At 39.1% G+C, this 26,841-nt stretch overlaps 2 protein-coding genes across 2 annotated transcripts; one reads left to right on the top strand and one right to left on the bottom strand.

Moving 5' to 3' along the window:
* Positions 1-240: 240 nt before the first annotated feature.
* On the bottom strand, positions 241-1,861 carry LOC100619637 (kelch-like protein 15). Its single transcript, XM_056817450.1, has one exon. The coding sequence runs from the start codon at positions 1,555-1,557 to the stop codon at positions 811-813; it is 747 nt and encodes a 248-aa protein (XP_056673428.1). The 5' UTR covers positions 1,558-1,861; the 3' UTR covers positions 241-810.
* A 49-nt stretch (positions 1,862-1,910) lies between these two features.
* Positions 1,911-25,523, top strand: LOC130457275 (uncharacterized). The gene is made up of 2 exons (XM_056817449.1): positions 1,911-5,848; positions 23,014-25,523. Exon 2 carries the CDS (start codon positions 24,411-24,413, stop codon positions 25,332-25,334), a length of 924 nt encoding a protein of 307 aa, XP_056673427.1. The 5' UTR covers positions 1,911-5,848; positions 23,014-24,410; the 3' UTR covers positions 25,335-25,523.
* Positions 25,524-26,841: the final 1,318 nt, after the last annotated feature.

The following is a 26,841-nucleotide window of genomic DNA, read 5'->3' as shown; positions in this document are numbered from 1 at the left end:
TTAATTTCTTCAGGATCAAATGTGAGAATAGAATCACTGTAATGACCTTGGAGGCAAAGGCCTCCAAGAACCATTATTTGTTTGTCCAATACAACTACACCATGACCATTTCTACCAATTGGCATTGATGCCAAGATAGTCCACTGATTAGTGTCTGGGTCATAAACTTCTCTGGAAGGGCATCCTTGTGATTCAAAAGGTGCCCGTAAGATCACACAAACACCAGCAAACACATAAAGGTTACCATTGTAAGAAATCATTTTGTGAAATGATCTCACATAATTCATTTTGCACTTATTCTCCCAACAATTAGTAACTACTTGAGTTCTTCTAGTCTGGTGTTCTACTATTCTTCTTTACTAGGATCAAATACACACTTGTTGGAAAGTGGAAGATGAGGTAATTCCACAAGTGATAAACAACTTATGACTAATCACTGTCCCCTGGATAAGGATCCACAAATTCCCATTGTCTTCAGTGATGTCATAACATTCTGTTGAATACAATGTCTCATCCCTTGTTCTTCCAGCCACAGCATAGATGTCTCTACCAATAACACCAACTGAAAATTCTGAACGTGAACAGACATATCTGTCATTCGCAACCAAGTATTTTGTCTTGGATCATACCTGAACACTTTGAAGGAAGCATGGAATTCACCATCTAGCTCCAGTTCTTCTCCACCATGCTATGTCCTATCATTCCTCTGAATACTACAGTCTAGGGTTTGACAGGACAGATGCGGCTGGATTTCATTTCCATCAAAGGCTGGTGGTGAACACTATGAAAGTAATTCAGGACTTGGTCAACTTAATGTCGTGGCTGCCAAGAGTATCTATAAAATTCTGATGTCTTAACCTTCTCAAAAACACTGGATGGGGTCATCAAACAAAAACTGATGTTCTGAATGATGGTATCGGTATGTCTCCAGCATCTTCTATCATGCTGCAGCCAAGACTGAATAGCCTCGTATAGTTCTATTTCTGGGAACCTGCTTAGACAGTCATTATCCAAATAAGACTTTTTAAAGCTCAGATAGCACAGGAAGTCATCTCTTGACATTAGTGGCACAGAGTTCTCTAGCAGAAAGGAGTTCAACTTCTCCCTGATTCCCTTGATGTTTACAACAAAATCATCTAAGAGTCTCATAATTTCTGCACAATTTCCTAAGCCGATTTTGGCTAAGAGAAAAGAGCAGCAGAACTTCAGCACTTCTATAAATTGAACATATATTGTAGCCTGTAGGATTTCATGAACACTATTCATACTCAGTTCTATAGTTCCGTAGTACATGAATTGTAGGACATGGCTGAAGCCTATAGCAGTCAGACCTTTCAAATGAATTTTGTCCTGATCTTTCTCCCTCATATCAGCTGTGAACATCATCCTGAAGTAGTCACTCTGGGTGGCAAGGAGTGCTTTATGTGTCTGGAATTGGTAATCTTCAATGACAAGTGTGACATCAAGAAGCAATCCCTCCTCATATAGTACTCTGAACCCAGAAGAGATACTGGTGTCATGGATGGAGGAACTAAACCCTTCCATGTCCCCTGCCATGAATCCTCTTGATGGTCTTGGTCCAGTTAAGAGTGGACTGGTGTCTGCATCAGGAAAAGCACCTCTGCCATTGGTATTAATTGGTGTCCCTGGATTCAATCAAGAGGGAAATCCAAGGGCTGCACAGGCCATGAAGAATAAACCCTCCTCATCCTCCTGTTCCTGCTCCTCCTCTGGCTCCTCTCACCTCTAGAGGGGCTCCTCCCTCCAGTCCGGGAGCAGGTGTGATTTTTAAGATCTCTATCTTGCTTGGTCTTGCACCAAAAATTGTGCACACCCACACTACACGGGCATGTGATAGTCAATGACAAATCAGAAATAACTAACTGCCCACCTGGGCTGTCCTAAGCCAAGCTTGAGCCACCATTGTCACTTGTGAGGCAGAGGAAGTGACATAGAGAGCAACCTCTGGAGTTCGCTCACTTCCTGGGGACAAAGCTAGGCACCAGTTCGTGCTAGGAATTTGAGCAGAGAGGAGGCCCGCAGACAGCTTTCCTTCAGATTGGTCATGTGAGTCAAGGACTGATTCTCCTTTCTACCTTGGCCTTCTGGCCTAAACTACCTCTGGCTCTGCCAGAAGGTTGAGTTAAACTTTTTCCTTTCCCCACTCTCTCTTTCTCTCTTACTCCCATTTTAATTAATCCACCACAACTCCATTCTGACTTAAGTGTTTCATTTAGGAATTTCATAAGTGAATTCCTTGGCGACCATAAATTAATATTATATCAATCTTCAAAGTGATTTCACTATAACACAGGGGACCTTGAAAAGGTCAGCATGGGGGAGGGCCTGTGCACCATCTGCTGGGGTGACTGCAGCCCCCGCCATCCCTTCCCCCTAGCACAGCGCCAGCACCAGCATCTTTCTTTCTTTTAGATATATCTTAATGGACATCTCTTCACAGTTGTTTTGGCCATATTTCTTCTGCATGTGGTTCTGCCCCATGTGTGTGTTCTTTAAATTCCTACTTTTCCTCTATAAAGCTTCCTCAGAAGGGAGAGAGAAGCTTTAAGGTAGGAAGATAGAGAAAGGATAGAAGTTTTAGATACCACGAGGGGGATGACGGAGTCAAATTAGAGATATGAGGTGGCAGGAATGAGTCTTTATTAATTATCCATAAGCCACAGCCAAGCTTTGATCAAAGGACCACTCCGAAGGCTTTTACCAGTCCAGAGATCCAGATTCAATACCACACAGGTCAGAGAGATGATAGAGAAAGATTAAAGATGGAGCCTGGCCCAAGGCTCCAGCAAGGACAGCCATCAGTGCGAGCTGGAAGGGAGCAAGAGCAGAAGAGAGAAAGGCGGAGCTGGCTGAGGCCTATTTAATCTCTTTGATATGCAAATATACACAGTACATAGGGATGATCATCATTGGTTAATGACAAGGTATAGGTGTGGTTTCTCTTAACCAGGTGAGCACAAAGAAACCTGTGTTCCCTCCTAACCTGGGGGAAGCTGGGGTCAAGGGTCAGAGGCTTTCCCAGCCATGTGCAATACTGAGCATGCTTTTAAGACAATCTATACATACCAACTGTTCCCCTTGCCCATAGCTAGGGGTGGACTGCTACATCTCCCCCTTTTTGTTTGACATAACAATAGTGCAATATCAAAATGTAACAACATTACAGTATTAACAAATACAAATACAAACACTCTGGTGCATAATCATATTCTGATACAGAGATGAAAAACCCAAACCAGATTGTATAACTTAGATATACCAATCAAGAGTGAACATCAGCATAAATTGATTTAGTGATCAATCTTAAAGATCCCAAACTGATCTTTCTATCTGCCTGTCTGCATTTCACAATCAGTGCAACAGTCTTAGTAGATATAAAAATGTTAAGAAAATAATTTCCACACTACTGATCCTGGTTTAATGAGGTAGAATTCTATGGCTCACAAAACAGGTGCAATAATCAAACATGCCACCATTCACAGTCTGGACTATCAGAAGTTGTCAGCCTTTTCAACAGTTAGCAAAATGCTATCTCTGGAGATGAAGGATAAGTCCTTCCTTTCTCTCATATTGATACTGCATCTTAGGGATCTATTCATGCTCACTGCCAGATGCCTGCCACATAGGAAACTTGTTGGTAGCCCGATGCCAGGACATCAAGCGACTGAGGGTGTCAGTACGCCATGTCTCTGCATTTCCCAATCTCAAACATCCATTTCATATGGAAAGTGTATAATCGTGGCCATGGCTATCTGGTCCATAATGAAAATGAAAGATTCATTATGATTCCCCTTACATGCAATCAGACATCACTCTCCAGGATGGTCATCTAAAAATTAACAAATGCTGTCATAATTCTCACAGTCTCAGATTCCCCTGTGGCCGAAAGAGTTAGATACATGCACCTCTGTGGTTTTGGATCAGAGCATCAACAGTACTTTCCTAGTACTTAAAATTCTGGCAATAATTGTGCAACAAAAAAATCAAAGTTGAATACTTGAAAATGAATCAAAAGTGTTCTCTAAAATGAACATACTGATATCTATAAGATTCCTCTCCCTTTTCTTTTTGTTTGTGTGTTGTGAGAGATCCCTTCAAAGAAAAACATCCTCTCTGAACAATTCTGGAGGATCATGTCATCACCTATCAAATGATCTTAGAAAATAATCCTGGGGACTTCCAGTCAAGATGGCGGCTTAGAGAAAGCTAAAGTTCAGATCTCCGGAAAACCCTCCCGACCAAACTCAAACTATAAGCTCCTAAGGCACCGACATTCAAAACGATCAACAGCATAGACCCTGGGAATCCTCCTCCTGGACCTGGACCTGGATCAAAAGGTACGGCCCCCCTCAAAAGCCAGAACCCGAGATCACTCAGGCATAAGGTGTAGGAGCACAGAGTCCAAGGCTCCGGGAAGCCGCAACCCCACCCCCCTCAGAGAGCAGGGTAGTCTGAAACAACAGCAACCCTCAGGGCCTTCTATCCGACTCCCAGGGAAAGTCACTGCCCTCAGAGCTCCAGGAAGCCGTGGCCCATCCCCCCGCAGAGAGCAGGGTCCTCTGAAACAACAGGAACCCTCAGGGCCGACAAAACAGCCTCACGGCCAGCTATTCTGAAGGCAACTTCCAGAAAGCAACCCGACCCAGTCGAGGGGGCACCTTAGCAGCAGGGAAACAGAGAGAACCGGGGGAGAGTGTGGCCCCCTGGTCCGACCCTTCCATTCCAGTTCCAGTTAAAGTCATTGCCTAAAGGCATACTCAGTTTAACCCAGGTAAAGCTCATAGAACCGACAATCTGCCCAGGACTAAAGCCTCTGAACACCAGAGATAAGAAAAGCTAATCCACCCCATTCAGAGATGGCAAACTCCACAGAAGCACAGAAGCCCCAAAATCCCAAGAAAAATAAAAAGAAAGGGGGGACTTTGTACACATTCTATGGAGCCAAAATACAAAATACAGAGGAGATAGAAGACGATACAAAAGAAAATGTTCCGAAACCTTCCAAAGGAAATGGAAACTCTCCACAAACCCAGGAAGAATTTGAATCAGAGATGACCCAAAAAGATGGAAGCCTTCTGGGAGGAAAAGTGGGAAATAATACAAAAGAAATTCACGCATCTACAAAACCAGTTTGACCAAAGTGAAAAGGAAAACCAGGCTTTAAAGGCCAGAATCAGGCAGCTGGAAGAAAACGATCATGTAAAAGAGCTAGAATTAATAAAGCAAAGCCAAAAGACCAAGAAATTAGAAGAGAACATAAAATATCTCACCAACAAGGTGATAGATCTGGAAAATAGAGGGAGAAGAGAGAATTTAAGAATAATTGGACTCCCAGAAAAGCCAGAAATAAACACCAAACTCGATATGGTGATACAAGATATAATCAAAGAAAATTGCCCAGAGATTCTAGAACAAGGGGGCAATACAGCCACTGACAGAGCTCACAGAACACCTTCTACACTAAACCCCCAAAAGACAACTCCCAGGAATGTAACTGCCAAATTCCAAAGCTCTCAAACAAAAGAAAAAATCCTACAGGAAGCCAGAAAAAGACAATTTAGATATAAAGGAATGTCAATCAGGGTCACACAAAACCTTGCAAGTTCTACTCTGAATGATCGTAAGGCATGGAACATGATCTTCAGAAAGGCAAGAGAGCTGGGTCTTCAACCAAGAATCAGCTACCCAGCAAAACTGACTATATACTTCCAAGGTAAAGTATGGGCATTCAACAAAATAGAAGACTTCCAACTTTTTGCAAAGAAAAGACCAGAGCTCTGTGGAAAGTTTGATACTGAAAAACAAAGAGCAAGGAATACCTGAAAAGGTAAATATTAAGGAAAAGGGAAAAATGTTATCTTCTTCTTTTACTCAAACTCTCTTCTATAAGGACTACATTTATATCAATCTATGTATACTAACATGTGGGGAAAATGTAATGTATAAATAGGGGGTAAAGGAAGACCAAATAGAATAATCATTCTCACACAAATATTCACATGGGAAGGGGAGGGGAAGAAAACTCCTATAAGAAGGAGAGGAAGAGAGGATTTTTTACTTAAACCTTAATCTCAGGGAAATCAACTCTGAGAGGGAAAAATATCCAGATCCATTGGGATCTTGAATTCTGTCTTACCCAACAAGGGTAGGGAGAAGGGAAAACCACGGGGAAGGGGGAGAGGGAAAACAAAAAGGGAGGGAAAGAGAGGGGGGAGGGGGAGGGAAGAAAAAGGGAGGGACTAAAAAGGGAAGCATCAAGGGAGGGGACAAGGGGGACTGAATCAAAGTAAATCACTGGACTAAAAGGTAGAGCCAAAAAAGAAAAGGTTAGAATTAGGGAAGGATATCAAAATGCCAGGGAGTCCACAAATGACAATCATAACTTTGAACGTGAATGGGATGAACTCACCCATAAAACGTAGATGAATAGCAGAATGGATTAGAATCCAAAACCCTACCATATGTTGTCTTCAAGAAACACACATGAGGCGGGTTGACACCCACAAGTCAGAATTAAAGGATGGAGTAAGACCTTCTGGGCCTCAACTGACAGAAAGAAGGAATGAGTGGTAATCATGATATCTGATAAAGCCAAAGCAAAAATAGACCTGATCAAAAGGGATAGGGAAGGTAATTATATTTTGTTAAAAGGTATTTTAGACACCGGAGAAATATCATTAATCAACATGTATGCACCAAATAATATAGCACCCAAATTTCTAATGGAGAAACTAGGAGAATTGAAGGAAGAAATAGACAGTAAAACCATATTAATGGGAGACTTAAACCAACCATTATCAAATTTAGATAAATCAAATAAAAAAATAAATAAGAAAGAGGTAAAAGAAGTGAATGAAATCTTAGAAAAATTAGAATTAATAGACATATGGAGAAAAATAAATAGGGATAAAAAGGAATAAACCTTCTTCTCAGCACCACATGGCACATTCACAAAAATTGACCATAAATTAGGTCACAGAAACATAGCACACAAATGCAGAAAAGCAGAAATAATGAATGCAGCCTTCTCAGATCACAAGGCAATAAAAATAATGATCAGTAATAGTACATGGAAAACCAAATCTAAAACCAATTGGAAATTAAACAATATGATACTCCAAAACCGTTTAGTTAAAGAAGAAATCATAGAAACAATTAATAATTTCATCGAGGAAAATGACAATGGCGAGACATCCTTTCAAACCTTTTGGGATGCAGCCAAAGCGGTAATCAGAGGTAAATTCATATCCCTGAATGCTTATATTAACAAACTAGGGAGAGCAGAGATCAATCAATTGGAAATGCAAATGAAAAAACTCGAAAGCTATCAAATTAATACCCCCTAGCAGAAAACCATACTAGAAATCATAAAAATTAAGGGAGAAATTAATAAAATCGAAAGTGATAGAACTACTGATTTAATAAATAAGACAAGAAGCTGGTACTTTGAAAAAACAAACAAAATAGACAAAGTACTGGTCAATCTAATTAAAAAAAGGAAGGAAGAAAAGCAAATTAACAGCATTAAAGATGAAAAGGGAGACAACACCTCCGATGAAGAGGAAATTAAGGCAATCATTAGACATTACTTTGCCCAATTAAATGGCAATAAATACACCAATTTAGGAGATATGGATGCATATATACAAAAATACAAACTGCCTAGACTAACAGAAGAGGAAATGGAATTCTTAAATAATCCCATATCAGAAAATGAAATCCAACAAGCCATCAAAGAACTTTCTAAGAAAAAATCCCCAGGGCCTGATGGATTCACCAGTGAATTCTATCAAATATTCAGAGAACAGTTAATCCCAATACTATATAAACTATTTGACATAATAAGCAAAGAGGGAGTTCTACCAAACTCCTTTTACGACACAAACATGGTACTGATTCCAAAACCAGGGAGGTCAAAAACAGAGAAAGAAAACTATAGGCCAATCTCCCTAATGAATATAGATGCAAAAATCTTAAATAGGATACTAGCAAAAAGACTCCAGCAAGTGATCAGAAGGATCATCCACCAAGATCAAGTAGGATTTATACCAGGGATGCAGGGCTGGTTCAACATTAGGAAAACCATCCACATAATTGACCACATCAACAAGCAAACCAGCAAGAACCACATGATTATCTCAATAGATGCAGAAAAAGCCTTTGATAAAATACAACACCCATTCCTATTAAAAACACTAGAAAGCATAGGAATAGAAGGGTCATTCCTAAAAATAATGAACAGTATATCTCTAAAACCATCAGCTAATATCATCTGCAATGGGGATAAACTAGATGCATTCCCAATAAGATCAGGAGTGAAACAAGGATGCCCATTGTCACCTCTACTATTTGACATTGTACTAGAAACACTAGCAGTAGCAATTAGAGAAGAAAAAGAAATTGAAGGCATCAAAATAGGCAAAGAGGAGACCAAGTTATCACTCTTTGTGGATGACATGATGGTCTACTTAAAGAATCCTAGAGATTCAACCAAAAAGCTAATTGAAATAATCAACAACTTTAGCAAAGTTGCAGGATACAAAATAAACCCACATAAATCATCAGCTTTTCTATATACCTCCAACACAGCTCAGCAGCAAAAACTAGACAGAGAAATCCCATTCAAAATCACCTTAGACAAAATAAAATACCTAGGAATCTACCCCCCGAGACAAACACAGGAACTATATGAACACAACTACAAAACACTCTCCACACAACTAAAACTAGACTTGAGCAATTGGAAAAACATTAACTGCTCATGGATAGGATAAGCCAATATAATAAAAATGACCATCCTACCCAAACTGATCTATCTGTTTAGTGCCATACCCATTGAACTTCCAAAATTTTTTTTTACTGTATTAGAAAAAAACATAACAAAGTTCATTTGGAAGGACAAAGGATCAAGGATATCCAGGGAAATAATGAAAAAAAAAACACATATGATGGGGGCCTTGCAGTCCCTGACCTTAAACTATATTACAAAGCAGCAGTCATCAAAACAATTTGGTACTGGCTAAGAAACAGAAAGGAAGATCAGTGGAATAGACTGGGGGAAAGCGACCTCAGCAAGACAGTATACGATAAACCCAAAGATCCCAGCTTTTGGGACAAAAATCCACTATTCGATAAAAACTGCTGGGAAAATTGGAAGACAGTGTGGGAGAGACTAGGAATAGTTCAACACCTCACACCCTACACCAAGATAAATTCAAAATGCGTGAGTGACTTAAACATAAAGAAGGAAACCATAAGTAAATTGGGTAAACACAGAATAGTATACATGTCAGACCTTTGGGAGGGGAAAGGCTTTAAAACCAAGCAAGACATAGAAAGAATCACAAAATGTAAAATAATTTTGACTACATCAAACTAAAAAGCTTTTGTACAAACAAAACCAATGTAACTAAAATCAGAAGGGAAACAACAAATTGGGAAAAAATCTTCATAGAAACCTCTGACAAAGGTTTAATTACTCATATTTATAATGAGCTAAATCAATTGTACAAAAAATCAAGCCATTCTCCAATTGATAAATGGGCAAGGGACATGGATAGGCAGTTCTCAGATAAAGAAGTCAAAACTATTAATAAGCACATGAAAAATTGTTCTAAATCTCTTATAATCAGAGAGATGCAAATAAAAACAACTCTGAGGTATCACCTCACACCTAGCAGATTGGCTAACATAACAGCAAAGGAAAGTAATGAATGCTGGAGGGGATGTGGCAAAGTAGGGACATTAATTCATTGCTGGTGGAGTTGTGAACTGATCCAACCATTCTGGAGGGCAATTTGGAAGTATGCCCAAAGGGCGACAAAAGAATATCTACCCTTTGACCCAGCCATAGCACTGCTGGGTCTGTACCCCAAAGAGATAATGGACAAAAAGACTTGTACAAAAATATTCATAGCTGAGCTCTTTGTGGTGGCCCAAAACTGGAAAATGAGGGGATGCCCATCAATTGGGGAATGGCTGAGCAAATTGTGGTATATGTTGGTGATGGAATACTATTGTGCTAAAAGGAATAATAAAGTGGAGGAATTCCATGGAGACTGGAAGAACCTCCAGGAAGTGATGCAGAGCGAGAGGAGCAGAACCAGGAGAACATTGTACACAGAGACTAATACACTGTGGTATAATCGAACGTAATGGACTGCTCCATTAGTGGCAATGTAATGTCCCTGAACAATTTGCAGGGATCTAGGAGAAAAAAAACACTATTGATAAGCAAAGGATAAACTATGGGAGTGGAAACACCTAGGAAAAGCAACTGCCTGAATACAGCCGTTGAGGGGACATGACAGAGGAGAGACTCTAAATGAACACTCTAATGCAAATATTATCAACATAGCAATGGTTTCAAATCAAGAAAACATGTCATGCCCAGTGGATTTACGCGTCGGCTATGGGGGGTGGGGGTGGGAAGAAAATGTTCTATGTCTTTAATGAATAATGCTTGGAAATGATCAAATAAAATATATTAAAAAAAAAAAAGAAAATGATCCTGGGAACCTGATCCCAAAATTAATACAAAATTCTCTTGGCTCACTGTCTATGTGGTATCTTTGAAACTGAGCCAATGTGCAGTATCAGAACTTATATTCCAAATGATTTCTAATTCCTTATATAAATAGATCAAAATTTGCCTTGTATATGAACATAATTTTGCACCATTACAGGCCTTGCAAAAACATCAATACAACAATCACAGTGCAATTTTTAACAAATACTAATATTCCCATATACTTTACATTCCCAATTGTAGCTTAAATAACCATGATGGTGATAATGAAGTAATATTTCAAGTTCTGACTGCATATTCCTTATGTCATTCTTATTTAAATCTCTGCTTGTATAAATAAACCCATCAATATGATCACCAAGCATATAACATTACTAATATTAGCAAAATTCATTCTACCAAACCAATGTTAGGGTAAATAGAAGTTTAAGTTGTTTTTCACGTAGAAACAATTTCTACCGTTTCTTGTACCTATAGAATTTGACACAGCTTTTTCATTCCTAGTTGTCAGTGTATAATATTCAATGTGCTTTTTCTACAAGCTTATCTGTGCCTGTTGTCATGTTTTCAATCCATACTCCAAAAAGTAAAACTTAAATCATACTTTGCCCTTGCTCCATGCATTTTTGTAATATTTTTTTCCACGTAGGAGAGACAATGACTGTGAGTCCACAGAAATTGTCAAACCTAGAGTCCTCAGTTTGCTCCTGAGGTCTTACTTCCATATACCAGAACGTCTTCCAGTATATGAAAGGGAAGCCAATAGACCCCGAATTCAGCGGCCGTCTGAATTCTGCGACTGTTGGGAGAGAGCAAGAAATTTTTCTTATTAAGATTTTACCCACAAAGACAGAGTATCAGGAGTAATGGTTAACAATGGTATTAACACTTAACTACACCTATGTTAGTCAGCCCGTAATGTCCATCCAGGTATTGTCAGGAACATAATCTTTGTCTGGATGTCAATGATCTCTTACAATAACTCAGATTCCTGATTAAAGATTTCATAGTGTATTTTGCCTGATCTCTCATCCTTTCTTGAGAGTAACATCAGTTTCATCTGTCCATTAGACATGTGTGTGCAGCATTTTCTGCTTAGCACCTCCTTTTTGTTGTCAGAGGTATCAGATCTATGCTATGAATGAAAGTTGTCTATCTCCTACTCTTTGGAGAGTCATACCAATGTCTATACCCTCGGTGATAGTAGCATTTCTTACAATACAAGTGGAAGATTCACAATGCATACAATATACATTCCTTTTGACAGTATCATATACAAAATACAAGGTATACATCAGTAGCTAAACAATTGTAGCTAATTCATCTCAATCCCATAGCAAAGTCTTTGGAGTGTGGGATATATCTGGTGTCTGGTACAGACACAAGTGTGATTTAGTCCTTCTGAGTTAGCATACTTGATGTTGCTCTGGGTACCACATCTCAATGGATGTCATCATGATGTCAACATGATGGATGTCCATCAGTGGTCTAATAGCAAATGTCTCTAATAAGTGTAATGTCATTGTTCTGGAGTGATATTAGTCACCAAAAGAAGTGTCCTTCCAGTGTGCCTGGATTGTGGCTGGCATGGAGATAGCTGATGACAACAGTGTTCGTCTGCTTCTCTTCCTGGTCTGTGTCAGCTGGCATGAAGCATGACATGAGTGACCAGATGTTTTCGTTATCTGTGAACATACAAACAAGACCTCGACCCAACATTATCATCCCCTTGGGTCCCTTACAGTCTTAATATCTTGATGATATTTAACCCAATTCAGGTATATCATACCATGTAATCTTTATCATTACATTCAATACTGATTATTGCAAAACTTTAACTTATATTCCTTTTGGGGTGTAGAAGAGATAGATGATTAGTGATACCATATCCACCCCTTTTTTCTTATGAAAGTGGAATTGTCACAGCTTAACAACCTTGACTTCTAGATAAGTCTGATTCTCATAAAGACATATTGATGTTTGCAAATATAATGTACCCTTTAAGACAATAATCATAATTACATTTTGGATAGTAATAACCTTTTGTGTTACAAGTGGACAGCATTCATTATACTGTCATAACATTCACAACTGTTCCCTTTGGTCTTTGATCAAATCTGGCTAACATGGAACAATTCCAATAAAATGATTGTAAGTTACATATTGTACCAATACCATTCAAAATTTTCAGGCATGTAATAAAGTTAGATCTTATACCAAATACCCATATATTCATAGAACAGAATATCTGTCTATGACTTAATGATACTCTTCTGCATGTAAATTGTGTTTCATTCAAGTACATTTGTGTGGATAGTGTGTTAAATCTGCCTATAAGGCCGTGTTACTGCCTTTATAGTGCATGTGCTGTGTTCTGGTGTCCTGTGCCAGACACCTCTGCCATCTGTCCTTCTTCTGGGCAGATTTTCTTGCCATTAGATGCTCTTCGTCATCTTCCATGGACTTCACATATCTGAGAAAATAAACAGAAAATCTCGACCCCAAATGAAAGCCTCATTGGGTCTTAGAAAGTTAGAAAGTGACAGAATATATATACCTTCAGTTTTTTAACCTTGGGGCTCATAAATTCCTTTGATCTCCATTTACCATAGCTTGCATGTAAGCCATGAGCATAAATTTAGCCCTTGCATTGCTGTTAAAAGCCCTATTATTCCAAGCTGTTTGGAATAGACAGTAGTGTACAGTTATTTATAGAATCTGTAATCACTTTGCTCACTTCTTCATATGAGCTTGAACCCATAAACCAGGAGAGTAAGTATCTCCCATCACTTTTCATAGTTCAACCTTTGTGCCAGGAGCATGCTGAAATGCATCCTTTGCTCCAGAATATGTAGTAGATATCTCTCAGGGGTGAAATTAATCCACAACAGTTTGCATTGATAAGCAATATCACATGCTTTTTTAGGATATAGATGTAGAATAGATTTGGCCCTCTGCTAGAGCAGAGAATGCTAGGAGCTGTTTGTTCAAAACAGCAGTTTTACCTTTGACTTTGCAAAACAGTATGTATAGATGCTTAAGTATTTGCTTTTTCAAACCCATAATCATAAAGATATCATACCATAAATCACTTATGATTTGACCCATGTGTGCTGGGATCTTAAACCTTTGTCTGTCTGCACACAATTTTTGCTTTTTGAAAAAATTCAAATTGTGCAGTTATTAATTGTCTTATGCTGTAAAAGTATGCACAGAATTACCAAACAGTTGCACAGAAGTTATTATTTCTGAACTACTGCAAGTAACTTCATAACTGAAAAGATCTTGATACTGTGACTAGAATTATTGCTTTCATCTGCTAATTCTGCAAATCTTCACTGCAGAAATAAATCAGATTGTGCCAGTAACCTTTGAATTTGCATTATTATCATAGGTCTCTTTTCAATATCATGATCAGCTTCAATATCTGTAATTTGAATAAATTATAGTATTGCCTCTTTCAAATCATTAATAAATCACTGTACTGAATTAACAAATTACTTGATAACTTTAATAATTAACCACTGGTAAACAGATTGAATCCTTCTAACCATGCTTTCACTCTGCTGAGCATGTGTCTTATTTTTCCATAGTAAAAGCTATTCTAGTTATAAATCATTTGCTTTCTGGATATAGGTATATTAATATGCCCACTAAAAAGTTTCTGAACTGCATACAGGCTGTTTGCATAATCTCTGCTCAATATTATTGCTTTCATATCCTGCTTAGAAAATTGTTAATAATTCCTCCATAGTTAAAATTAGAAAGCCTTAGAAATTCCTTTAAATCATATTCCAATTTATGCTTATTATATCTTAGTATTAAATTTTTCTTCCTACTAGCCAATTACAGCGTTAGTGATAAACTTGGAACCTCAGTTGCTATGATGCTATCTTCCACATGGCTCAAGCCATGTGGCCGGGAGAGAGAAAAAATTCATGCAGCTTCAGATTTAAGCCTAAACCTTGAAAATTTTCTGTTTGCACTTTAATTACCTCGTGATTTATACCAAAATTTCTTTACAGATAAAACATTTCTAGTCCTGATATTCTGCGGCATATAACAAAAGTCAGAGAAAGATTTTTAATTTTCTTTTTTAACTTCCTCTATCAAGAAATATAAGCAGACATTCCTTTATAATTTCACCTATATCCAACCCAAATTAAAACGATTCAAATTCCCAGATCTCACCTCACTGTGCTTCTGATCATTTGCAATCACCCAGGTAAAGCCTGCATTTACCTGGCCAGACCTCAAACAAAAGAGTTCCTAGGACCTTTTTCAAATGCTAAATGAGTGTAGAGGCTTGCTTTTTTTTTTTAAAAAAAATCTTCTGCCTTTGGTTACAGAATGGCAATATATCTTTACAACCTAGGCTGTTTTGAATTTAACCTAATTCAGGATTATTACCTTGATTCATTAATTTTGCTGAGACCTGCGGTTTTATTAGAAAAAGTTTTTAGAAATTATCTCTGTTCCCAAGTGATTCTGATACACAAAGTGCCCTGCTTTGAGTCAAAGCAACCACTTCCTGCTAAGCCTTTCAAATGCATCCAAGTCAGACCACTTCCTAAAAGGCTCAGGAATCTTCCTGTGAAGATTAGCTTGCTCCCTGCAGAACTTTTGAAATAAACAGTGTTTAAGAAAGAACTCCTTAGCATTCTGCAGCAGCTTCTACCTTGCTTCTTTTTCGCTAGCCTTTCCCACTTTTGCTAAACTGCCTGCTCTTCCATATGAATAGCAGCCTGGCTTTCTGAGCTTTTGTCTTAGGAGCCAGTAAATTTGACTTTGCACTTTCCTATTGAAATCTTAACTCCTCCTTTTTCTTTTCCCAATTGCTCCTTTCTAAATTCACTATGCTCTAGCAACTGTCTGTTTTAGACCAAGATTTCCCAAGTTACCAATCGCCCCTGGTGAGAGATTTTTGATCTCCCCCTCCCCCTCAGACCGCTCCTCAGGTTTTCTCTTAACCTCCAGAGATCCAGGTAGGGGAGAGGCGGCCACGGCATAGTATTGTACTAGTGGGCCCCGGTGGGGGAGGGGAACAGCACTCCCCCGCCGAGATAGTTTGAGAATCATGCTCTGACCGACCATGTGTTTTCCTCATCCTGATATCTGTCCAATCTTAGTCTCAGGCAGTTAAGCTCTTGAGAGTTCCCTTCCTCCCCCGTCAAGCAACAACATTAAGAGTCGAGCAGGGTTCAGAGGAATGACCCACCTCGAGCAGAGGAAGACTTACCGTTCTTGGCCAAGAGAACCGGCAAACTCCCTCAGACCCACGTCATGACCAAGCCTTCTCACCTTCGTGTCAAGGGACACGTCCTGGCTACCAGCTGTGCGAAACAAAGGTTGAATGCCACGAGAAAGTGCCAGGTGTGAGTCCTGGTCACGTTTTTGGGCGCCAGATAAAGCTTCCTCAGAGGGGAGAGAGAAGCTTTAAGGTAGGAAGATAGAGAAAGGATAGAATTTTTACATACCATGAGGGGGATGACGGAGTCAAATTAGAGATATGAGGTGGCAGGAATGAGTCTTTATTAATTATCCATAAGCCACAGCCAAGCTTTGATCAAAGGACCACTCCGAAGGCTTTTACCAGTCCAGAGATCTAGATTCAATACCACACAGGTCAGAGAGATGATAGAGAAAGATTAAAGATGGAGCCTGGCCCAAGACTCCAGCAAGGACAGCCATCAGTGCGAGCTGGAAGGGAGCAAGAGCAGAAGAGAGAAAGGCGGAGCTGGCTGAGGCCTATTTAATCTCTTTGATATGCAAATATACACAGTACAGAGGGATGATCATCATTGGTTAATGACAAGGTATAGGTGTGGTTTCTCTTAACCAGGTGAGCACAAAGAAATCTGTGTTCCCACCTAACCTGGGGGAAGCTGGGGTCAAGGGTCAGAGGCTTTCCCAGCCATGTGCAATACTGAGCATGCTCAAGACTGAGCATGCTCTCTTCTAAGACAATCTGTACATACCAACTGTTCCCCTTGCCCATAGCTAGGGGTGGACTGCTACACTCTAGAGCTTCAATATATTTGTGGAAGTTTAAGATAAATGTTTATGTAGTTAATTTTCTTTTGTTACTTTCTGTTACCATTTGATTAAATACAATTGATATGAATTAATCTTTTAGAGCTAGCTGGTAAAAGTAAAATACCTCAGTAGAGATTCATTAGCTATGGTTAATAAGTGATTATGACCCATAAAATAACTAGAACCTGGGCTAGCTAACTTGGTACCCATAGTAGTGCAGTTCTATATACTCCATTTGTATGTAACTATTTATAGAAAGAAAAGACTTTTTCATTTTGACAATTAATTTGTTACTCTTACTGTCTCTATCTACAGATTCCTTGCCTTTCTAAGTATCTCTTAGTATTGGTGATCAAAAATCTCTAAAGTTTATTCATTTCAATAAATTAGACTGTGGGTTCTTGAGAGATAGTAAAGGTATATCACCAAGATGATATTTACAAGGTTCTGAGCAAATATTCAGTTTCATAAACAGCTAATAGCCTGTGAGTGAGGGGAAATTAAGTTAAATTGTGGTGTTGATATACTAATTACTACTATAAATATCTCTTCTTCTTGCTCTCCAATAATGCTACTTCCTTTTTATATTCTTTTTTCCCCCATATCCTCCTCATGCTATAAACTATAGAATTTTCTAATTAGAAGCATTTTCTAAGCACTGTTTATATCACTTTCACTTTAAGATGCTCTGATTCTGATCTTTTACTCAGAGTATTCTAAGGAACCAATTACTCTTCTTTATAAACCAAAATAGTCCCTTTTCCAGGTTATGGGTCTCCATTGACTTTCATTATTCCTTTTAGGCATCTGCTCATCTTTCATGGGGGCAAAAATTGAAAGACAGAGGCAGAAACAGAAAGACAGAAACACAGAGAGAGAGCTACTGATGTCTCTATTAAGAGGTGTCATATTTGGCAGGCAAAAACAAAACAAAGGCTACAGACAGAGTGTCAAGAAATCTACTAATGGCTGAAGAGACTCTAGGTTAGAGAACAAAGAAAGAAAACAGAAAAGAGTCTAAGTACACTAAGAAGTGCAATTTGATTATCTTAGACTCAATATCTCTTTAGGCAGGTTGAAAATACAAGTGAGAAATTATATTTGAAGCAAATAGAACAAATTGTCTGGGAAAGAGCTTTAAAAGAAGAATAATTTAACACAGAATCACAAAATACCAGGAAAGGATGTGGCTTTTAATGATCATACAGTCTAATCCCTCACTTTTGGGCAGGTAGCAATAAAATAATTAGAATAAAAGTAGAATGGTATTAGAGATCATATAATACAATGGAAGTTTATCTAAAGAGGCAAAATGACCTGATGGCTACAGTTTCACTGATTCAGGCCTAGTCAACTAGTATTTCAAAGACTGATTAGTCTTTGAAATACTAGTTGAAAGGGTTATCCTTTCTGGTCTGTCCCCTTCTAGTCTTTTCCCCTTTTTCCTATCCACCTAGATTGAGCTTCCTAAAACATACAGAATATATGGAAAACATCTTCTGCATATGGAATCATAAGATCACAGACTCCAAGTTATAAACTGAATTTCATATCCAATCTCCTATTTTTTACAACTAAGGAAGTCCAAAAAAGTCAAGTGATTTGATCAAAGTCACAGGAGATGGTTGTGAGGTAAAGCTCAAATTCATCTTAAAATTTAAAGCCATTTTTAAATTTAGCTGATAGTGAGCTGATCTTTCTCCTATCCCAGAGCTACAAGTTGTATGAGATTGAGCAGAATCAGATAAAAAAATTTAAAAAAAAAGAAAAAAGAAAATGGCTACACCTATAGCTTGTAAGTACAAACCACATATTACCACCCTCCAGGCTTTCAAACCGCTGGATATTCTGTAAAATAACTTAACCATTCCCCTCCTGTGCACCCTTCTCTATTGCCACCTCTTCCAAGTCTCCCAAGCATTCCCAAATGGACTTTCCATTATTAAGGAAAATTATTTAACAGATTCTCAAGGCAACACATTCTCTCCCTCTTGAAATGCATTTAAACTATGTTGCCCTAGTCCTTCCTAGACACCCAGGAAGTGACCTCACATTGAAATACCTTCTGACTTTATTTGTATCATTTTCACAAAATGTTTTTTATAATTTATAATTCTTTTCACCCTATTTATGAATCTCTTTTGGATGATGTACTCCTAAGTGTTTTATTCTATGTATGGTTAATTTAAATGAGTTAGCTCCATCTCTTTTTACAAGACTTTATTAGTAATAAATAAAAATGCTGATGATTTATGAGGTTTTTTATATCTTGTTACCTTGCTGACATTATTAATAATTTCAATCAATTTTTTTAGCTGCATCTATTATTTTCAGTACATATCATTTGCAAAAAAGTTTTATTTCTGCAGTCTACATTCTGATTTCTTCTACTTCTTTTTCTTCTCTTATTGCAAATGTTAGCATTTCTAGTACAACATTGAATAATATTGGTGATACTAGACATCCTTGTTTCACTCCTGATCTTATAGGGAACACTTGTATCTTATCCCTATTACAGATAATTTTTTCTGACTATTAATTGTATACTTATTGTGTGAAGAGGAATCAATGTAAAATTATTAGAGTAACAGTTTGACTTGTAACCCTAATATTTTGAGTCAGTGTATCTCCATTGCAGGATAGGATTGCCCCACCATCATCCTTAATAGGAAGGCCTAATCCCTTTTTGATCTGAGGGAAACAATAATAATCAGAGTAAGTGTTTAAGTTTGTACTTTAAGATATTAATAAGTTTGCTCCAGTGCCATGGGAACTTGTCTTAGGTGAAGTCCCAGACTGACCTTGTCCTGGGAGTTTCTCCCATTTTGTCAGAGGCCTCTCCCAGGTAGTCAAGCTCATAGCTGGAATCATCTTCTTGTATCCATTGTAAAATATCAGTTTCTCCCAGGTAATCCAGTCCTGAACTCCTCCTTCCTTTGTATCCATTGTAAAGCTAATCAATTCCTATCTTTTATTTCTGGATTAAAATTTCTGTCTCCAACCCTTGATCATTTCTTTAAAATGTCAATTAGAAGGATAATCCCTTCAGGAAGGGCTGAATGTTTAAAATAAGTCCTAAAATTTAAGAGTTTCTCTGTAAATCTTGAAACATTGTCTCAGGTCCATAACATGAGACATTGCTCCACATTATTTTTTTTTCTCTCTCTCAATAAAATATATTCTATTTTAAAGATGGTTTTCCTTGATCTCTAATTTTGAATAATGACTAAAAAGAGTACAATTTTTTTATTTCAAACTAGCCTTAGAATTTCACTTTACACATTATTAATCTAAGGAAAATCTATTGATATTTTTGCTTTCAGGTTTTTTTAATAGGAGGGTCCTATTTTGTTAAAAGTTTTTCTACATCTATTGATATAATCATATCACATGATAGTTTTCTTTCTATTAAACCACCCCTGCAAACTTGATATAAATCTGTTTAATCATAATGTATAATCTTCATGATATGTTTGATATGGGGGTATAGCCCCCCCCCCAGACACCTCAACACCCCAGATTGTGTCCCAGTCAGAAGAATATTTAAAAGACTCATTTTTTTACCTGAAAGCTAGAAAGATAACTTTAAGGTCCTCTGGCCTCTCCCTTAATTCTTGATGAGCACAGATAGGTACATTCCAGCTTGCTTCTGATAAACATCTACTTTATGTCTCAGATATCTTATTATCCTCTAAACTGGACAATTCATCCTCTTTTGACTTTGAGGCTTAGGACATAACCACATAACTGAGGAAGTCATGAAGAAAACGAATTCTCTACCCAGGATTCATGAGAATGCTGCTTCTCAGAAAGGACTGAGCCCTTCTTGGATTGATGAAAAATTCCTTGGGTAAAATCTGTGTTGGACTCTCTCCCTCTCTCCTATCTGGGACCCCTAGAGGTCAGTAGGGCCCCTGAGCCTTGGGTTGGACTCTTCATCTGGATTTGTTTCCCTTGCTGGTTTAGAGAAATACCTCAGAATCAGAAATCAGTCTGATCTGAGTGCATGAGTAGTGACCCTTGGTAAGGAATTGGTCATTCCTCATCTACATGTACTTTGTGCAAGAATGTAAACATGTGTTTAAATGTGAACAAGTGTTTAAGTGAAATTTGATTCTGTTTACTTGCAAAGGATTTATCATTCATATCATGAACTAAAGTAATGTTTGAAGTAAAAAGGATATTCACTTCAAATAGGATTTAATTAATATCTTTTGCAGATTTTCATATCAGATTCCTGAAGATGGAGTTTGTTGGCTGTGGGGATACCCAAATGCCAATGTTTAATATCAATTTCTATTGTACTAATTTTTTCTGTTTGTATCTGCTGCTCTAGTTCAGGGGAGTCCTGGTTTCTATACTTCTGCTATAGGGACTAAACTTCCCTTTTATGCACTGTCTGCCATTCAGGAGAAACAGTCACCTGGACACATCCTTCAGATCCCCAAGCCTTCAGGTTGCTAGCTACTAGGACCCAGGCATTCACTGAAGACATTCCCTAAGGACCCTGTGAAAGTTTTATTGTTACTAACCTCAGATAGAGGATTAGATAATATTTTATTAGATAATATTTATTAAATATCTCAGGCCCAAATAAGCATTTCTTAGAAGGCCAGAAATAAAAACTAGATACCCTCACATAGCATGTGAACTCCACCCCCTAGTACCTTTCCCCAGGCAGGGGAGGGAGAAATCACTCCCATTGGGTTGCTGGACAGAGGGATGGGTGAAGTAAGGAATGTCCACAGTTACATGGAGAGGGGGAGGGGTTCTGAGTTCCTTTGGCTTTCTAGTAATGAACTTTGGTGGGTGAATGCAGGTGTGCCCACAGAGAAGGCTCTGTGTTCTCTTTTTTGCATGTGTACCATAAGTTTTCCATCACAGCCCCAATACATAGTCAATTTTTGGTAGAATCCATATATTGCTGAAAAGAAGGCATATTCCTATCTATTCCCATTCAGTTTTCTCCAGAGCTCTATTAATTCTAACATTTTTTTAAAAGTTCATTCATTTCCTTTACTTCTTTCTTGTTCATTTTTTGGTTTGACTTGTTTAGATCTGAAAGGGGGAGGTTGAAGTCCCCAACTAGTATAGTTTTATTGTCTATTTCTTCCTAAAGCTCACTTAATTTCTTAAAAATTTGGAGGCTATATATTTAGTACATATGTTTAGTATTGATATCACTTCATTGTCTATTTACCTTTTAGCAATATGTAATTTCCTTCTTTATTTCATTTAATTAGATCTATTTAAATTTTTTTTTTATTTAAGATATTTTTCCATGGTTACATGATTCATGATTTTTCCCATCCCTCTTTCCTACTCCCTCCTGGAGCACTTCTACTGGTTACACATGTATCATTATTCAAAACCTATTTCCATATTTGCAATAGAGTGATCTTTTAACATCAAAACCCTAATCATATCCCCATCGACCCATGTGATCAAACAGTTGTTTTCTTCAGCATTTCTGCTTTCACAGTTCTTTCTCTGGATGTGGATAGCATTCTTTCTCATAATTTCCTCTAGATTGTCCAGGGTCATCATATTGCTGCTAGTAGAAAAGTAGAAAAGAAGAAAAGAAAAAAATATTTGATTGTGCCACAATGTCTCTGTGTACAATGTTCTCCTGGTTCTACTCCTTTTGTTCCTCATTATTCCTGGAGGTCCTTCCAGTTCACATAGAAATCCTCCAGTTCATTATTCCTTTCAGCACAATAGTATTCCATCACCATCAGATACCACAATTTGTTCAGCTATTTCCCAATTAATGGACACCCTCTCATTTTCCAATTTTTTGCCACAACAATTAGCACAGCAATAAATATTTTGTACAAATATTTTTCCTTATTATCTCTTTGGGGTATAAACCCAGCAGTGGTATGGCTAAATAATTACTTCTATTTTTGCATTAGTTTTGTCTGAGATTATAATTGCTACTCTTACTTTTTATACTTTGGATGACACACGATAAATTCTGCTCCATCCCTTTACATTCACTCTGTATCTGTCTCCCTGCCTCAAATGTATTTATTCTAAATAACATATTGAAAGATTCTGTTGGGTTTTTTTAAATCCATTCTGCTATCCACTTCAATTTTATGGGTGAAATCATTCTATTCACATTCACAGTTGATTAACAACTGTGTATTTCCCTCCATCTTATTTTCCTTCTTTGATCCTGCTCTTTCTCCTTTCATTCTGTCCCTCCTCACAGGCATTTTACTACCCCATATTTCTCCTTCCTCTTACTTCTTCTCATTCTCATCTTATTCCCTCCTACTTCTCTGAAGTGTAAGAAATGATTCTATACACAAATGAGTATGGTTGTTTTTCTCTTGCTGAGAAAACTACAATGAGAATAAGGTTTAGATATTTCCCAGCATTTTACAACGTGAGTCATCTTAGAGATCCATCTTATTTGCAAGCATTCCAGTCCTGCCAGGACAACAAGCTGTCTGCCAAGGGACCACTCACTGGAAGTTCAACCGAGAAATGGAACCAGTTCAGAGACGCAGTCAAGGAAATATCAAAGGCAGTCCTAGGCCCAAAACAACACAACCACCAGGACTGGTTCGACGAGAACAACACGGCTATTGAAGACCTATTGAGCAAGAAGAACAAAGCCTTTATGGAGTGGCAAAATAACCCAAACTCTGCTCCTAAAAAGGACAGATTCAAGTCTCTCCAAGCCACGGCACAGCGTGAGATCAGGAAGTTGCAAGACCAATGGTGGGAAAAAAAGGCAGAAGAAATCCAGCGGTTTGCTGATATGAAAAACTACAAACAATTTTTCAGTGCCCTCAAGACTGTCTATGGACCATCAAAACCTACCACCACTCCCTTGCTATCCTGTGATTGTGACACTCTCATAAAAGATACAAAAGGCATCAGCAATAGGTGGAAAGAACACTTCAGTCAGCTTCTCAACTGACCCTCTTCAGTCGACCAAAGTGCCCTTGACCAGATGCCCCAAAACCACTCAATTGAACAACTTGATGTCCCTCCTTCAATAGAAGAATTCCAAAAATCCATTAAACAAATGAGTGCAGGCAAGGCACCCGGTAAAGACGGGATCCCAACCGAGGTGTACAAGGCCTTAAATGGAAAGGTGCTCTAGGCATTCCACATAGTGCTGACCAGCGTATGGGAAGAGGAAGACATGCCCCCAGAACTCAGAGATGCCTCCATTGTAGCCCTATACAAGAACAAAGGCTCACAAGCAGCCTGTGACAACTACAGAGGCATCTCACTACTCTCCACTGCCGGAAAGATCCTTGCCCGTGTTATACTCAATAGACTCTTGTCATCTGTTCCAGAGCAGAACCTGCCTGAATCACAATGTGGCTTCAGACCAGATCGCAGCACCATCGACATGGTCTTCACGGTGAGGCAAATGCAGGAAAAATGCCTTGAGCAGAACCTGAATCTCTACATTGTCTTCATAGACCTGACAAAGGCTTTCGACACAGTGAACAGGGACGCATTGTGGGTGATCCTTAGCAAGCTCGCTTGCCCAGCAAAATTTGTCAAACTGATCCAGCTCTTTCATGTCGACATGACAGGGGAAGTCCTATCTGGTGGAGAGACTTCCGATCACTTCAACATCTCCAATGGCGTGAAACAAGGCTGTGTCCTCGCTCCAGTACTATTCAACCTATTTTTCACCCAAGTATTACGACATGCTGTGATGGATCTAGACCTGGGCGTCTACATCAAATACTGACTGGATGGCTCACTATTTGACCTTCGCCGCCTGACTGCAAAAACAAAGACAACAGAGAGATTCATCCTGGAAGCTCTCTTTGCAGATGACTGTGCTCTCATGGCCCACCAAGAAAATCATCTCCAAACCATTGTGGACAGGTTCTCTACTGCAACAAAACTGTTTGGCCTGACCATTAGCCTTAGCAAAACAGAGGTGCTGTTCCAACCTGCACCACGGAGGTCAACTAACCAGCCGTGCATTACAATCGACAGCATGCAGCTTTCTAACGTCAACACCTTCAAGTACCTGGGCAGCACCATCGCCAACGACGGGTCCCTAGACCACAAGATTAATGCCAGAATCCAAAATGCCAGCCAGGCACTCGGGTGGCTGCGCTCCAAAGTCCTCCAACACAGAGGTGTAAGCACTGCGACGAAGCTCAAAGTGTATAACGCAGTGGTCCTCAGCTCGCTCCTGTATGGTTGTGAAACATGGACACTGTACCGGAAGCACATGAAACAGCTGGAGCAATTCCACCAACACTCCCTCCAGTCAATCATGAGGATCCGATGGCAGGACCGAATCACTAACCAGGAAGTCCTCGACAGAGCCAACTCCACCAGCATCGAAGTCATGGTCCTCAAAACCCAGCTACGATGGTCTGGACATGTCATCTGCATGGACCCACAGCGAATACCAAGACAGGTGTTCTATGGTGAACTGTCAGCTGGACTCAGGAAACAAGGCCGACCAAAGAAAAGATTCAAGGATCAGCTAAAGTCAAACTTGAAGTGGGCTGGCATTACACCAAAGCAACTAGAACTCGCTGCCTCTGACAGAAGCAGCTGGCAAACCCACATTCACCATGCCGCCATCACCTTTGAAGATGAGCGACATCGACATCTTGCTTCTGTGCATGAACGCCAACACCAGGCCACAACCGCACCTCCCGTAACAGCTGGTGTCCCATGCCCCATGTGCCACAAACTCTGTGCCTCAGCCTTTGGACTCCAAAGCCACATGAGGGTACACCGTAGATGAAACTGCACAAAGAAAATTGTCATTCTCGATCACCGAGAGATTACTATACATCACCACTCTTATCTTCCCCTTCACTGTAATAGCTTAATTTAGGTGTCTTCCAATCTCACTTCTCTGATTGTGTATTAAACATCTCCATCTGTTTGTACTAAAAACATCTTAAACATATATCCAAATAAAAACTAATCTTTCAACCAAAACCCTACCTTCCTCCTCTCACCTCTTTAGGTGAAATAATTTACCCCATTCCATCTCTCCCTTCCATTGTTTCTCTGTGAAATCCTCTTTTTCACATCTTGACTTTTTTTGTATATCATGTCATCTTAATCAACTTATTTGCACACCCTCTGTCTGTATATACTCCTTTGAACTGCTGTAATACTGATTTTAAAAAATTTAAGAATTACAAATACCAACTTCCATGTAAGCATGGTGGGCAACTAAACATGGCTTACTCACTCTCCCCAACATACACCAACAAGGATCACCCCCAAAGTCCTTAAGAATCTTTATCAGAGGAGTGGAGGCGCTGTAAAGCAGGGCACAGCAGTGAAGGTGCATGGGATTGGGGCTTTACTAGCCTCTAAGAGGGTGAAAGGGATTCCACCCAAATGCAAGTGGATCCACACACCCCATCCCCACTTACAGGGCCAGAGCCAGGGCCAGCACATGCCAAGATGAACGAGCAAGGGGCACCTCTGAAGTGAGGAGAGGGCACATCTGCGACCTTGGGAGCTGACTAGCACAGCAGGGAACCCCCAGAGGCAGCTAGGCAAAAAACCCCAACATGTGAGAGAGCGCAGACCTCAGGTGCTCAGAGCCAGCGTGCCCACTGGAGCCAGGGAGTGAGCCAGGAGTGCCTCTGGAATGAACAGGGAGCATTTGGGGTCCTCGGGAATTGACTAGGACTGCAGGGGACCACCCTTGAAAGCAGCTAAACCAGAACACAAGGCAGGCAAAAGAGCACAGACACTGAGCGCCCCCTGGAGGGAGGCACAAAAGCCTCAAAGGATTGCAGAGAATTGAGAGCCTGTTCATTAACTCCATACACAAAAAACCCTGCCCAGCAGACTCTGATTTCTGACTAAAGAGAGAACTGAAAACATCCAGAAAAAAAATGGCTAACTGCTCAGGAGCCTCAAAATCCCTCCAGGAAATCAAGAAAGAAATCTGTCAACCTTGAAAATTTTTATGGAGGAAAAACCCAGGATTCAGAGGAAATACTGAACAAAACTCAAACAAAGGCAAAACCAAAAATTAAAATTAAAAAAAAAATTGTCCATAAGCCCTGGACAAATGGAGCTTATCAGCAGAAAAATGGAAGCCCTCTGGAAAGAGAAGTGGGAAATGGTTCAAAAAAAATCAACAAATTATACTTGAGAACCAAAAAATTACAGCTGAATGCCAAAAGATTAAAGCAGAAAACTAGGCCTTAAGGCCCAGAATTGAGCAACTGGAAACCAATGATCTTGAAAAACAGCAAGAATTAATAAAGCAAAGCCAAAAG

The sequence above is a fragment of the Monodelphis domestica genome, chromosome 2 (assembly GCF_027887165.1).
Source record: "Monodelphis domestica isolate mMonDom1 chromosome 2, mMonDom1.pri, whole genome shotgun sequence".
NCBI lineage: Eukaryota > Metazoa > Chordata > Mammalia > Didelphimorphia > Didelphidae > Monodelphis > Monodelphis domestica.
The sequence above is the reverse complement of the archived record's forward strand: the minus strand, read 5'-3'. Positions and strand labels throughout refer to the sequence as shown.

What these genes read in the sequence shown, in the direction of transcription:
- LOC130457275 (XM_056817449.1), top strand. Translation starts at nt 24,411, where the DNA reads ATGGCCCACCAAGAAAATCATCTCCAAACCATTGTGGACAGGTTCTCT.
- LOC100619637 (XM_056817450.1), bottom strand. Translation starts at nt 1,557, where the DNA reads ATGGCAGGGGACATGGAAGGGTTTAGTTCCTCCATCCATGACACCAGT.